General features: G+C 46.0%; 1 protein-coding gene across 1 annotated transcript in view; it reads right to left on the bottom strand.

The window, feature by feature from the left end:
- HELLS (helicase, lymphoid specific) overlaps positions 1 to 14,743 on the bottom strand; it is a 351,006-nt gene that overhangs the window by 195,918 nt on the left and 140,345 nt on the right. The window contains exons 6-7 of the mRNA XM_030203455.1: positions 5,372 to 5,436; positions 4,187 to 4,228 (exon numbers count right to left, since the gene is read on the bottom strand). Coding sequence (XP_030059315.1) covers positions 4,187 to 4,228; positions 5,372 to 5,436 — 107 coding nt within the window. The remainder of the gene's footprint in view (positions 1 to 4,186; positions 4,229 to 5,371; positions 5,437 to 14,743) is intronic.

Genomic DNA, 14,743 nt, shown 5'->3' with positions numbered 1-14,743 from the left:
TTAGAGCGTGGTCAGCAGACCAATGTTTCAGCCAAACGCCACCGCCGCGCAAGAGACTGTCTGAGCCATGCCTTTAGCTGAGGCTCTCCAGACATCATACAGCAAGTCTGCCAAATAGGCTAAGCCCGATTCCAGGGCCGGCCAATCAGCCCTCAAGGAATGATCCGAGGGGGAAGCCCGCTGCACCATAGTCCGGCACGCCCTGGCCACATAGGAGCCGCAAACTGAGGCCTGCAAACTTAAAGCAGCTGCCTCCAAGGACGACCTTAAGGCCGCCTCCAATCTTCTGTCTTGGGCGTCCTTTAGGGCCGTGCCACCTTCCACCGGCAACGCCGTTTTCTTAGTCACCGCAGTGATTAAAGAATCCACGGTAGGCCACAGATAGGCCTCACGTTCACTCACAGCCAAAGGATAGAGGCGGGACATAGCCCTAGCCACTTTAAGGCTCGTTTCCGGGACATCCCATTGAGCCGCAATTAAGGTGTGCATGGCATCATGCACGTGGAAGGTTCTAGGCGGGCGCTTCGTCCCCAGCATAATGGCAGAGCCAACAGGGGCTGAGGGAGAGACGTCCTCCGGAGAGGAAATCTTCAAAGTGTCCATGGCCTGTAACAACAGGTTGGGCAAATCCTCTGGGCTAAAAAGCCGCGCTGCAGAGGGGTCATCCGCTCCATCCGAGCGGGGATCTATCTCCTCCAAGGAATCCGCAAAGGATCGTTGGGAGACCTCAGACACGCTGCCCTCATCTACATCGGAGGAGACAAAGGTCCTCCAAGGCCTGGAAATCAACCCGAGGGCGTTTACCTCTGGGAACCTCAACCTCTTTATCAGAAGAGGGAGCAGGGGCAGCGTTTGCATGAGGAAAGCCTGATGCAGCAGCAAAACAAACTCGGGGGAGAAACCCCCCAGACTGTGCACTTCGCCAGCCTGGGCAACAGCCCTAGACGCACTCTCAACCGGCGCTCGCAATAGCGGGGGAGAGACATGCTGCGCATCCAAAATGGCGGTCCGGCGCGAAACTCCGTGAAGGAGCCGCGCGGGAAGAACGGCGCTTAACTTTAGCCGCTTTTGTGCCGTTCGCCCAAATTAAGGGCGTTCATGGCATTAATGTCTCCAACCTCAAGGGCGGCCCCGAAGAAGCCGTCCGAGCCGCGTGGCCGGCCAAGATGGCGGAGGCGAGGAGCGGGGGATGGGCGTATGGCGGGGAAAAAAACCGCCACGCCAGAGGAACGACCGGGACATTCATCGTCACTAAACTATCACCCCTCAAGGGCGAATTCAGGTTTGTAAAACCCCCGCATCCCCTCTAGAAGCGCTCCAGCGATCCGGGGAGCGGACCCTTTGCGCCCTCGCCCTCCGACGCCATTGCACGAGGAGAAGAATCGGGAACCCCCTGCCCGCTATAAAAGGTAAAATTACCTGCTTGACGCTCCGAGCTGTAACGACTGGTTGTCCCAGTGAGTAGCTGCAATGACAGTTTAAAGAAACGTCGAATTAACGCCTTTAAAGACGTTAAAAAATTTTTTTCTTTTTAAACGGAGCCAGCGGTGAGGGGGGAGAAAAGGAGGGACCTGGCACCACCAGGTTTGCACTGCTCAAAAGAGCCATCAACCCAGGCCTCAACAAAACCTAAGGATTAGGCTTGGAGGCCTAGCCAGAGCTGCTGCTGTGTGTGACCACCACCTGCTGAGATAGAGAACATACTGAGGAGTTTCCGGCAGCACATGACCACATATAGGGAGGCAAAGTTTGCTCTCTATCTCCACCTGCTGGTAGATGGACACAACCCACCAGTCTATGGATTGATCAGCTTGATGATATGGAATAGCCAGCATCAAAGAGATATCAGGGAGGAAATGGGGGGAGGGACTCGCCCTCCCGAGTGTAACACCCCCGAGGCACTAAGAGACCCCCACGGGCCTCTGCCTCTGAAGACAGTTTTTTTTTTTTTAAACGCACAGGTAACTAATCAATCAATCAATCAAACAAACAATCAAAGAACTTTAACCAGAAAGATAAAAAAAGAAGTAAAGAATAGAAAGAAAGGACTGAGACTGAAGGGCTCACCACCTTCCACCTGCTGGAGACTGAGCTTACTGGATCTTTCTCTAGCTGGCAAGGGCTCTTATTGGCTCGCTAGAATCACAGTTTTTTTTTCAGTCTCCACCTGCTGGAAGGCCATGCACAACCCCATCACGTACTCCATCTGGGCCGGGTCCGGAGGGACGCTAAGGAATACAGGCTGGTTCAGGGCTGCACAGGATCCTTTAAAGGTGATGTCATATATTCAGTACTTCTTAGTCTTCATCTGCAGGTAGGACAGCATATATCTACTTGTTGGGACTAGTCTCGAGAAACTCAAGGGAAGACAATAAGCAGGTAAAATCAAATTTTTCCTTTCTTTTACTGTGCATTCCTCAGTCAAATTATAAATTCAGATAAACATGGAAGTTCAGTTTTAATAAGCTTCAGTTATAAAGGTTGAAAAATTAGTTAGTGAAACTCTTTAGGGAATACGATCATGAAAGAATAGGCTACTCTGGATATAATCAACCAATCAGAAGATAGCATTAAAGGCATTACCTAGTGCTCTAACTTGCTCTTCAACAAGCTATTCTGGTTCTGCCCTAATTTGCATGGAAGGTCCCAAAAAGCACACACGCAAGCGGTCTGCAAGATCCAAAACAGCACAAAAGAGAAGCAAACCCACATGGTAAAATAAAATTTATTCAACGCAGGTACATAAAATCATATAAAACTTAACTCTAACTGCCCAACGTGGCTATGTTTCACCATGTTATATGCTGACTTTATGTACCTGCACTGAATATATTTTGTTTTATTTCATTTTACCATGTGGGTCTGCTTTTCTTTTCTGCTCATTTGCATGGAGGCATGCTGCCTGTTTATATGTATATGTTGGACATTGTTTATATTAGATTGCATTGCTGTAACAGTTTACAGCCCTTGTGCCCTTAAGAAAGGCAGGAAGTGCATTTGGACTACAGATCTTAGTCTTCCTGCGGTGCTCAGTGATAGGCTCTTCCTGAGCATATGTCCTTATTCCCTAGGTCTTATACGACTTTTCCTATTGGCTGGCCCTTGTCCCCGTGTATGCTGGGTTGTAGCTGGCATGCTTTTTCTAAGAACTGTAAGCTGACTTGCTGTACCTTGTTGCATGCTCCCCCTTTCAAGCTACTGCAATATAACCAAGTTTTTACCAGTTTAAAAGTATTTACAGCATCCACTCTCTCAGCTTGGTGCTGAGATCTCCCAGTTACTCTTGTATACAAAGTGAGCTGGTAGACCCCAGTTCTGCAAGGTAGAGACTCTTGTCTAGCATATCTAACTGCAAGTCTTTTGTTTTGTTTGAATTTGCATTAAAGAAGATATTGGTTTAAGTGTTCCGAGTCTTCACAGTGATGTTCTATACTCTGGTTTAAGCTGCAGTCTAACACGGCCAGTGAAAGGCCTGATTGTTAATGTTAAATAAATAATATACACCATTATCTGAAAAGGTCTTGTCAGAGAATGAAGAAATTTGGAAAATTTGATAACAGTCAGTGCAAGTACATGGAAACATGTGAACATGTCAGAATGTGGAAAAGTATGCCTATGCAAACAAAGAGTGTGTGTCTATGTAAATAACTTGGTGGCCGACATAAGCCTAATCAAAGAGGCAAAAACTAGTTGAATGCAAAATTTACTTCTTTTGGATAGTATGTAGTGAACTTTTGAAAACTCTTGACCGATTAAGCTTAAGAGTGCATGTACCATATTGTCACTTGTCTTAGTTTTGCACAGAATCAAGCAGAAGGAGCAAGCATTCCACATCCATAAGAAAAATTGCCAGTCACATTCCAATATTACACTGGGCAGATGCAACCACAAAACTTTAGATTATACAATTATGGGCCGTGCTTGTGGTAATCCTAGCTTGGATACAATATATAGAAATCTGCTAGAAATGCCTAAAACAGATTATCTGACTACTAACTCTTATTTCCAATTTCTTTTCTTCACCTGCAGCAGGACAGTGTTGCTTTATAATTTGTTGGCATTTCAACAGATTACACTTGATTAAAATAGCAAAATGCATTACTTCATTGAACTCATATGTAGAAATAAAAAAAGGTTTGCAAAATAAGCTATATTTAAAAAAAAAAAAAAAAAAAAAAAAACATACCTGGTTATCTGCTTTGCTTTTTTTAGCTGCTGACAAAATTTCCTAGTGAAAATAAGAAAAACAGGTTATCTGAACATTTTACTCCTTATATGTATTAAATATACCAAATGTTCTCTTCCACGTTGGGGTCTATGCAATAAACATGCACCAAAAAAGTTTTAGCATGTGACTAAAATATCTGTAAATTAAAAACATACTTAATGCACTAGATAATACATCAGTCACAAGCTAAAAAGTTACCTCAGGACTAATGTGGAAGTCATCACAAACTATATTAACACCAACCTCCTGAAGGGAAAAGGCAGGAGGTCAGCAACAACGAGGCAGTAATGTTTATACTAGATGAATAAGCTAACATGCCTTAATTTCTCCTTTCATTCCTCTCCCTATCAGAGAATGACATGGGGGCAAGGTTTGTCCCCATCTCATCCCCGCAAACTCAAACTCCACTGCACTAGTTTCCATCATTTGATAAAAGACAAATCACTTGCTTTTTGTATGAATGATATTTTGTACTCTTGCAGGTACGGGGTGGGGTGGAGATGAGGACGAGCTCTGTCCTCGTGTCACTCTCTACAAACAATGAAAGGCTTGACCTCAAACCTGACCTTTCTCACACTAAGCATGCATGATGAGTCTTGGTGAACCCCAATGTACAATCCTGGACATCTCCCAACATACAACACCTTTCTGGCAAAAGCTTTTTGGTTCTTTTTGGATGAGGAATACAACCCTAGATTCCTCTGTTGTAATGGAACAGGTTTATAGCACTTGCTTGCTGCAGAAGGATTTTGTCCTAAAGAAGCTGGCTGAGGGCCTGTGTTGAACAGAATTGACAGAAAACTTCAGTGGTATCCCTACATGGCAATGCTGAGCACTCAACTCTATTAACGTTTTGCCATTCTTGAAGAAATAACTATGTTTTGTTGTTACTACATAATTGCAAATACAAGAGTATGCAATTTTAGATCATTTCTAACTTGCTTTGGGCTCCTGGCAGTATTATTATGGGTGAATGATGGGACTTGGCTACACCTCATACCACAAAATTCCCCAATAACTTGGGCTATCAAATTGTACAACTAAATTCAGTAATATGTTATTAAAAAGTAATATGCACATTCTCAAACAGCAGCACAAAAAGTAAACTAATGTGCATATTAAATTACATGCCAAAGCAATTACCTCTCTTGACATGATATCAGAAATACTGTATGCTTCATCTTCACGACCCCTTTTTTTTTTCACAACTGCAAATATAAACCACAGTCTTAGAACCAAGGACATATCAAAATTCCTATTTTTCAGTTTACTTCCATTTTTCACCTGTATAAGCTACAGTTTTATCCCTTGTCATTCTAATCTCATGCCCAGTCTCTTCTCATTCTTTTCAATCTGTCTTTCAACAGTTTAACTTCGTTTTTAGATCCGATATATCTCCTCTCGGGCACAGGCACAGCAAAGTGGTTTACAACTTTAAATATGTACAACTAAGAAACGCCCTAAGGCCTATACTGTTTAGTGAGATGTTTTAATGTGAATTGTCTCAACATTATATTTCTTGTGCAACTTTGTCTTTCTCATCTCCACTACTGCATCATCCTTTCCCCCTACCTCTACAAGAGATTACAGTATGTTGGAAAACACTACCGCTAGGCTCCTTTCTCACGCTTCCCATTTTGACTTTGTCATCCCACTTCTAGTTCAACATCACTGGCTCACTCAGCCTGAATCCACAAGGCTAGGTGCCTTCTGCACTGACCCTTCACTTTGGAACTCAGTTCCACTTTCACTCTAACCTGCCCCTCCTACTTAAGATTTTATACAGCCCTGAAAGCCCACCCCCTTTCACTAGCTTTACAGTGCTCACTGGTGCAGTAGACATCTCCCCCTCATCTTCTCTGCTCACTATTTTTATTCTGACATTACTAGTACTAATAATAATTTCTAGATGTACTACATTATATGCAGGTATTTTCGCTGCACTAACCATTAGGCTACTCCTCCACTCCTTGTAGCTCCTTTCCCTTTCCAAATGTTATTTTAAATTGTTAACTGCTTCAATTATTCCCACTGAAAGGCGGTATGTCAAATGCCTAACAAGCAAATATTGTTAAGTAGCACACTATGCCATAATATGTACTGTTACTTGAATATTTTTACTGCTATAATTGTTTATTGCCTATGTCCAGCTTACAATTGCAGTACAACATCTTGGAAAAAAGGCTTTGTGAACAGCAAGACGTTACAGTAGATCTTGTAGGCATCAAGAAGCCAGGCAAAAAGACGTATATGGCAGTATTCTGTACAATTTGGAGTCAAAGGGAGAATTATTTGATTCCACAACACAGAGCGTTGCAGTAGTCAATCTGATTTAAAGCAATGCAAAAACAAAGATCTTGAGAGGGTTTTTTGATCAAAGAATAGTCTAACAGACCAGATTTGCCAAAGAACATAGAAAGATCTAACTACTGCAGAGATATGACTGCCAAAGCTTAGGCACTGATCTATGCTGACACCAAGAGTATTTAAACGCCTCCTCGGGGAAATTAAAAAGCTTTTAACGGGGGGGGAGGGGGGGGGGCAGCTAAACTGAGAAGTAGGGAGAGCTACTTCTCTACCCATATTGCCTCAGACTTCAAAGGATTGAGCTGTGCTTGAAAAATAAAAAAACAATCTCAACAGCTTCAATGTAGTGATTCATATGAGTTAGATCTAGGGAAGTTAGATTTAGGAAGGAAATCATCAGGTAAGAATGTTGTTTTCTTTCCTTTAGTCACAAGAAGATGAATCCAAAGACTTGTGAGTTATGACCATCTACCAGCAGATGGCGATAGAGGGCACCAAACTGAACTCTCTCTTATTGGACAGTATGCTCCTGGTTAGTTAGTATTCTAACAAAGCCGAAGACAACATAAATCAAGAACAGGTCTCCTTCCTCACAGAAACAAGGTGTGAACATAGTAACCACTGAAACTATGAACTGTAACATACACCAACAAGCCTAAACAGAGAGACGACTGATAAGAGTGTCAAAGTACCAAAACAGGGAAGGGTTCTGGATTAAAGAGTTGCACGGGGACAGAAATCTAACCTGTCCCTACCTGAATCTAATCCGTCCCTGCTGGGAATCTAACCTATTCCCACCGCAAGTAATCTCCTCCATCCCAGCCCATTATCTTTAATGGGTAGGATCACCCTGTTTCACATGATGTCATGGTTGTGCCCAGGTTCCTGGCTCGCAGTCACCTTGGTCCCCGGGGGTTAGACCTGGGGAATGCTGCGAATTGATGGTTTACCGTTTCCCAGGTTCCAGAAGATATGCTGGTCCGGTCCGGATCTTCCAGCCCTCCAGATTGTTTTGGGAGTTTTTTGGAACCAAGCAGTACCCGTACCTGGTGAACTCCCTTGTGACCTGCCTTTATTAACCACCTGGTAAGGTTCCTAGTTGCCTTGCAACAGAGGTCCTCAGAGGAGTTTCCTTTGGTGGAAGTCGATTGCAGTGCTACTGAGTTTTTTCCTGTTTTAAGTTTTGACCCTGCTTGTTTACCTGAGTTACTCTACTGTCTGCTGCCTGCCCAGACCCGGCATGACTCCTGGCTTGCTTTGCTGTCGGCTGCCTGCCCTGACCCAGCTGGGTTCCTGGTTCTTTTACCCTGCTGGTCCCTGCAGTTCTGCTTTTCCTGCCCTGTCGGTAAGTCCTGCCGACCGCCCGCACTCTGGGGCTCAACCCCTGAGGAACGGTGGTTAGGTGCAGGTGAAGTCTGGGCTATTTCCGGTCCAGCTGGTGCCAGCCTGAGCTGCCTCGGCGGCAGCCTCCATCTCAGTATTCTGGTCCGGGGTTGCCGGGATGTCTGTTCTGCTGTCCTGTGTGTGGGGTGATTCTCCTGCCGCTGCCGCTGCTTGGCAGTGGCCCAAGGGCTCACTAACCTAGAGGTTCGATGGAAGCATGACACATGACCATCTTCCCTAGATGGTGTACCGCATGCAAATACTCCCTATTTATGTGAAGCAAAAAGAGCTTTAAAAGTCTTTATCAAGCATTAACAGGTTTCTGCTGGGGAAGCAAAAAACCCAAAATTAAACTAGGCTAATCTGCAAGGCAATTGGAAACTGCGAGGTTTAGGATTGCCAGATGTTAAAAACTACAATTTGGCTTGTCTACTTAGACATTTAGAAGACTGGGTATTAGATCCTGAAGACTATCCATTGGCTATGGAGAAGCTCCTGGTTCATTCCAGACATCCTACATGACAACTTCCTAGGCATTTACAGACTAGCATTATAGTCAAATCCTTGAAGGCTATACAGAAGTGCATGGCTACACTTCAATCTCCAAAGTGTAGCCATTGCACTTCTGGATTGAACTCCAGTTGTAGTGACTTCCTGCAGTACGGGCTAAACACCCAACTTTCAGCCAGGACTAGATAACCCAGCAATGATAAGATGGGCTGCGCAGTGTATACATTTGGTGGAACATGTAGTGGATAAGGAGGGGGAGGGGGAGTCTCTTACAGTATATAAAGGAGAAATTAAACCTTACCTGCTAATTTGCTTTCCTTTAGTCCCTCCGGACTGGCCCAGGATTGGACTGATGGGTTATGCACGCCTACCAGCAGGTGAGACTGAGAAAAACTCTGACTCTGGTGAGCCAATAAGAGCCCTGGTCATGTGACTGTAGCCTCAGTATTTGAATAACAAAGCAGAAAGGAAAAGAAAAACCTATATTCTGTGCTATAAGGAATTCAAGCAGCCAGAAAGCACAACATAAACAGGCTTGAACTACGGCATAACTGTGACCGTGGGCTCACCAACAACTCAGAACAGAGCTGAGGTATGGCCAAATATGTACAAATGTATGCAACTCTGCAGTTGTTTAATTGCTTCAACTTCTTTTTTTTTTTTTTTTACCACAATATAAACTGAATACAGTGATAAAGCCTTTAGCTTACAGAAGCAGAATTTCCTTAACTCTGTAACCTTGGAGGATGTAATGGGTCAGTTCAGCAAGCTGAAGAGTAGTAAATCACCGGGACCTGATGGTATTCATCCCAGAGTATTAATAGAACTAAAAAATGAACTTGCGGAGCTACTGTTAGAAATATGCAATCTGTCCCTAAAATCGAGTGTAGTACCGGAAGACTGGAGGGTAGCCAATGTTACTCCGATTTTTAAGAAGGGTTCCAGAGGAGATCCGGGAAATTATAGACCGGTGAGTCTGACGTCGGTGCCGGGCAAGATGGTGGAGGCTATTATTAAGAATAAAATTGCAGAGCATATACAAAAACATGGACTGATGAGACAAAGTCAGCACGGATTTAGTGAAGGGAAGTCTTGCCTCACCAATCTAATGCATTTTTTTGAGGGGGTAAGCAAACATGTGGACAATGGGGAGCCGGTTGATATTGTATATCTGGATTTTCAGAAGGCGTTTGACAAAGTGCCGCACGAAAGACTCCTGAAGAAATTGCAGAGTCATGGAATCGGAGGTAGAGTATTATTATGGATTAAGAACTGGTTGAAAGATAGGAAGCAGAGAGTAGGATTGCGTGGCCAGTATTCTCAGTGGAGGAGGGTAGTTAGTGGGGTCCCGCAGGGGTCTGTGCTGGGTCCGTTGCTTTTTAATGTATTTATAAATGACCTAGAGATGGGAATAACTAGTGAGGTAATTAATTCGCCGATGACACAAAATTATTCAGGGTCGTCAAGTCGCAGGAGGAATGTGAACGATTACAGGAGGACCTTGCGAGACTGGGAGAATGGGCGTGCAAGTGGCAGATGAAGTTCAATGTTGACAAGTGCAAAGTGATGCATGTGGGTAAGAGGAACCCGAATTATAGCTACGTCTTGCAAGGTTCCGCGTTAGGAGTTACGGATCAAGAAAGGGATCTGGGTGTCGTCGTCGATGATACGCTGAAACCTTCTGCTCAGTGTGCTGCTGCGGCTAGGAAAGCGAATAGAATGTTGGGTGTTATTAGGAAGGGTATGGAGTCCAGGTGTGCGGATGTTATAATGCCGTTGTATCGCTCCATGGTGCGACCGCACCTGGAGTATTGTGTTCAGTACTGGTCTCCGTATCTCAAAAAAGATATAGTAGAATTGGAAAAGGTACAGCGAAGGGCGACGAAAATGATAGTGGGGATGGGACGACTTTCCTACGAAGAGAGGCTGAGAAGGCTAGGGCTTTTCAGCTTGGAGAAGAGACGGCTGAGGGGAGATATGATAGAAGTGTATAAAATAATGAGTGGAATGGATCGGGTGGATGTGAAGCGACTGTTCACGCTATCCAAAAATACTAGGACTAGAGGGCATGAGTTGAAGCTACAGTGTGGTAAATTTAAAACGAATCGGAGAAAATTTTTCTTCACCCAACGTGTAATTAGACTCTGGAATTCGTTGCCGGAGAACGTGGTACGGGCGGTTAGCTTGACGGAGTTTAAAAAGGGGTTAGATAGATTCCTAAAGGACAAGTCCATAGACCGCTATTAAATGGACTTGGAAAAATTCCGCATTTTTAGGTATAACTTGTCTGGAATGTTTTTACGTTTGGGGAGCGTGCCAGGTGCCCTTGACCTGGATTGGCCACTGTCGGTGACAGGATGCTGGGCTAGATGGACCTTTGGTCTTTCCCAGTATGGCACTACTTATGTACTTATGTACTTATGTACTTAACTGTCTAACTTGCAGAACAGCTCTGTAGCGGACAGTTGAATATATGTACACAGTAATGCTGAGAATAAAATCAAGGGAGGGGCCTGGACCGGTCCGGAGGGACTAAAGGAAAGCAAATTAGCAGGTAAGGTCTAATTTCTTCTTCCTTAGCGTCCCTCCGGACCGACCCAGGATTGGACTGATGGGATGTAACAAAGCAGTAGTCCTAAGGGAGGGACCCCAGCAACCCCGCAGTAAGTACTCAGGATGCAAAGATTGCCTTCTGGCGCCAGTGGACATCCAGCCGGTAATGCTTAGAGAAAGAGTGGAGAGAAGACCAAGTCGCCGCCTTACAAATCTCCTCTGGCGGTACCAAGGAGCACTCCGCCCACGAGGCTGCTTGCCCTCGTGTAGAATGAGCTTTAAGCGCCTCAGGAACTGATCTTCCTGCTAAAAGATAAGCAGACACTATCATCTGTTTGATCCACCGCGACAACGTGGGCTTAGAAGCTGACAACCCCTTGCGGTGACCAGCAAAAAGAAGAAAGAGACAATCCGAACGCCGGAAGTCCTTCGTAACTGTGAATATCGCTTCAGAACCCTCTTAACATCCAGAGTACGCAACATCCGCTGCTCTTGCGTTCCCGAGGCTGATCCTAGAACTGGAAGAAACACTGACTGGGCCATATGAAATTGAGATAGCACCTTAAGCAAAAAGAAAGGAACCGGCCGAAGCACCACTCGCTCTTTCGAAAATTCTAGAAATGGAGATCTGCAGGAAAAAGCCTGCAACTCCGAAACCCTTCGAGCTGACGCAATAGCCACTAGAAACACTGTCTTAAGTGTCAAATCCTTTAAAGAACAGTCTTGTAAAGGCTCAAATGGAGATTTTGTTAGGGCCGATAGAACCAGATTAAGATCCCAAGAGGGAAAAATCGATCTGACCGGTGGACGAAGGAGAACCCCCTTCAAAAAACGGGTTACCTCGGGAAGACTCGCCAAAGACTTCCCCCATATCCTACCTCTGAAACAGGAAAGAGCTGCCGCTTGAACCTTCAGAGAAGAAAGAGACAGCCCTTTATCAAAACCTCGCTGTAGAAAATCTAAGATCTGAGCCACTGTTGCCCGAAAAGGTACAATCCCTGTCTCTGCACACCAATCCTCAAAAATTCTCTAAGTGCGAATATAGTTCAGACGTGGAGCGTCGACGAGACCGCAGCATAGTGGAAATCACTGTCCCCGAAAAACCTCGCTTAGTCAAACGGGCTCGTTCAAGAGCCATGCCGTAAGACAGAAGCGAGCTGGGTCTGTATGTGCCACTGGACCTTGTACCAGCAAATCCTGGTGCACCGGAAGACGAAGAGGAGACACCACCGCCAGATGTTGTAGATCCGCGTACCAAGGACGTCGAGGCCAATCCGGAGCCACCAAGATGACCGGCCCCACGTGCTCCTCGACCCTTTGTAGGAGACGACCTATTAGTGGCCACGGAGGAAACGCGTAAAGAAGGTCGGAGGGCCACTGCTGCAACAGGGCGTCACTCCTGCCGCCTTTGTATCTCTTCGGCGACTGAAGAAGCGAGGAAGTTTTGAGTTGAGGCCGGAGGCAAACAGATCTATGACTGGAAGTCCCCAACGTTGTATGATCAACTGAAACACCCAATCGCTGAGGGTCCACTCCCCGGGATCGAGAGTGTGGCGACTGAGGAAGTCCACTTGGACGTTGTCTACTCCTGCTACATGTGCGGCTGAGATGGCCGTGAGATGAAGTTCCGCCCACGCGAAGAGAGTCTCCGCTTCTCGAGACAGAAGACGACACTTCGTTCCTCCCTGACAGTTAATGCAAGCCACTGCCGAGGCGTTGTCCGAGAGAACTCGAACCGCTTTGCCCTGCAAAAGAGGACCAAAGTGCAGCAAAGCCAATCGAATCGCCCTGGTCTCCAGAAAGTTGATTGATTGAACTGCTTCCAACGGAGACCAGAGTCCCTATTTGTCCAAACAATGAGCTCCCCAGCCTCGGAGACTGGCATCTGTTGTTAACGGTATCCACTGAGAAGGCTCCAAAGGCATCCCTACCGTGAGATTGTTCCTTCGTAGCCACCAAAAGAGAGAGCTGCGCTCCCGGGTGCGCAGCGGCAACTTCGTCAGAAGAGAATCTGTTTGAGCCAACCAACGAGACAGAAGGGACCACTGAAGAGGTCTCATATGAGCCCTGGCCCAGGGAACTACCTCGATCGTGGCCGCCATAGAACCGAGAACCTGAAGATAGTCTCGAGCACAAGGCACCTTCCGATGCAACAAATTCAAAATCTGAGACCGGAGCTTTAGAATCCTGTCCTGTGGTAGAAAAACTCGACCCCTTGCAGTATCCAAGGTGACCCCTAAATAGTCTAGTGACTGAGAAGGAACCAACCGGCTCTTGGCTATGTTTACTACCCAACCTAGGGACTGCAGGAACGATACCACTCACTCCGTTACTTGACAACTCTCCTGATAAGACTTCGCCCTTATCAACCAGTCGTCCAGGTAAAGATGAATCAGAATCCCGTCCTTCCTGAGGGCCGCTGCTACTACAACCATCACTTTGGTAAACGTGCGAGGAGCCGTTGCCAGGCCGAAGGGCAGGGCGCAAAACTGATAATGCTGTCCTAGAATCGCAAAGTGTAGATACTTGTAATGAGCTGGACGGATAGGAATATTTAAATAGGCCTCTGTCAGATCTAATGCCGTTAGAAACTCTCCCTTGCGAACTGCTACTAGGACTGATTGGAGGTTCTCCATTCGAAAACTGGTAACCTTGAGAGCGCGATTGACAGCCTTGAGGTCCAAAATAGGACGAAAGGCGTCTTCCTTTTTGGGAACCACAAAATAAATGGAATACCGGCCTTGCCTGTACTCGGAAGGAGGAACCGGAGAAATAGCCTGAAGATCTAAAAGCCTCTGGAGAGTCTCTAGAACCGCCCGCACTTTGAGAGGAGAGCGACAGGGAGACTCCAGAAAGGCGTCTGAAATAGGCCTTGCGAATTCTAAGGCATAACCGTCTCGAACAACTTCCAAGACCCACTGATCTGTGGTAATGTGGGCCCACCCCTGATAGAACTGCGAAAGACGAGCTCCTACAGGGACCAGAGGAGAGGCCCGTGCACCTTCATTGTGAAGCACATGATGGGGAGCGAAAACTCCCACCTGAAAATCTTCCTGCTCGGCGGTAACCCCGAAAGGACTGAATTCTGTTAGAAAATCGGGAACTCTGAGGAGGCGGCACTCTATCCGATTGAAACCTACGAAAAGGTCTGAATCTACCTCGTCCAAACAAGGCCCCTCGCCTAGAAAAACGAGGCCTATCTTCCGGGAGACAAGGTACCTTGGAATCCCCTAGAGAGTGGACTAACTTATCCAAATCCTCACCAAACAAAAAAGAACCCCGAAAAGGAAACTTACTTAACTTAGACTTGGAGGCCGCATCCGCCGACCAACCTTTTAACCAAAGAGAGCGGCGACTCGCAACCCCCAAAGCCAAAGATTTAGAAGAAGCTCTCAACAGATCGTATAGAGCATCGGCGAGAAAGGCAGATCCCGTCTCAATCTTTGCCACTTCCAAATCTATAGTTGAAAGATCATCAGAGGTTCTATCCAGAACTCTCTCCGCCCAACGAAAACAGGCCCTAGCCACCAATGACCCACAAATAGCTGCCTGCACTGCCAGAGAAGAAACCTCAAAGCCTATGCTTCAAAAGGGAATCTAACCGCTTGTCTGGGGTGTCCTTAAGCGCCGTGCCCTCATCCACGGGAAACCGTTGTTGCGCTTAGTAACCGCCCGAAACCACAGCATCCACTACGGAAGCTTAAGAAACTCTCTATCTACCTCTGCTACTGGATAAAGAGAATTTCATAAATCTCGTTGGAC

The sequence above is a fragment of the Microcaecilia unicolor genome, chromosome 5 (assembly GCF_901765095.1).
Source record: "Microcaecilia unicolor chromosome 5, aMicUni1.1, whole genome shotgun sequence".
Classification (NCBI taxonomy): domain Eukaryota; kingdom Metazoa; phylum Chordata; class Amphibia; order Gymnophiona; family Siphonopidae; genus Microcaecilia; species Microcaecilia unicolor.
This window is presented reverse-complemented; position numbering and strand designations above follow the sequence as displayed.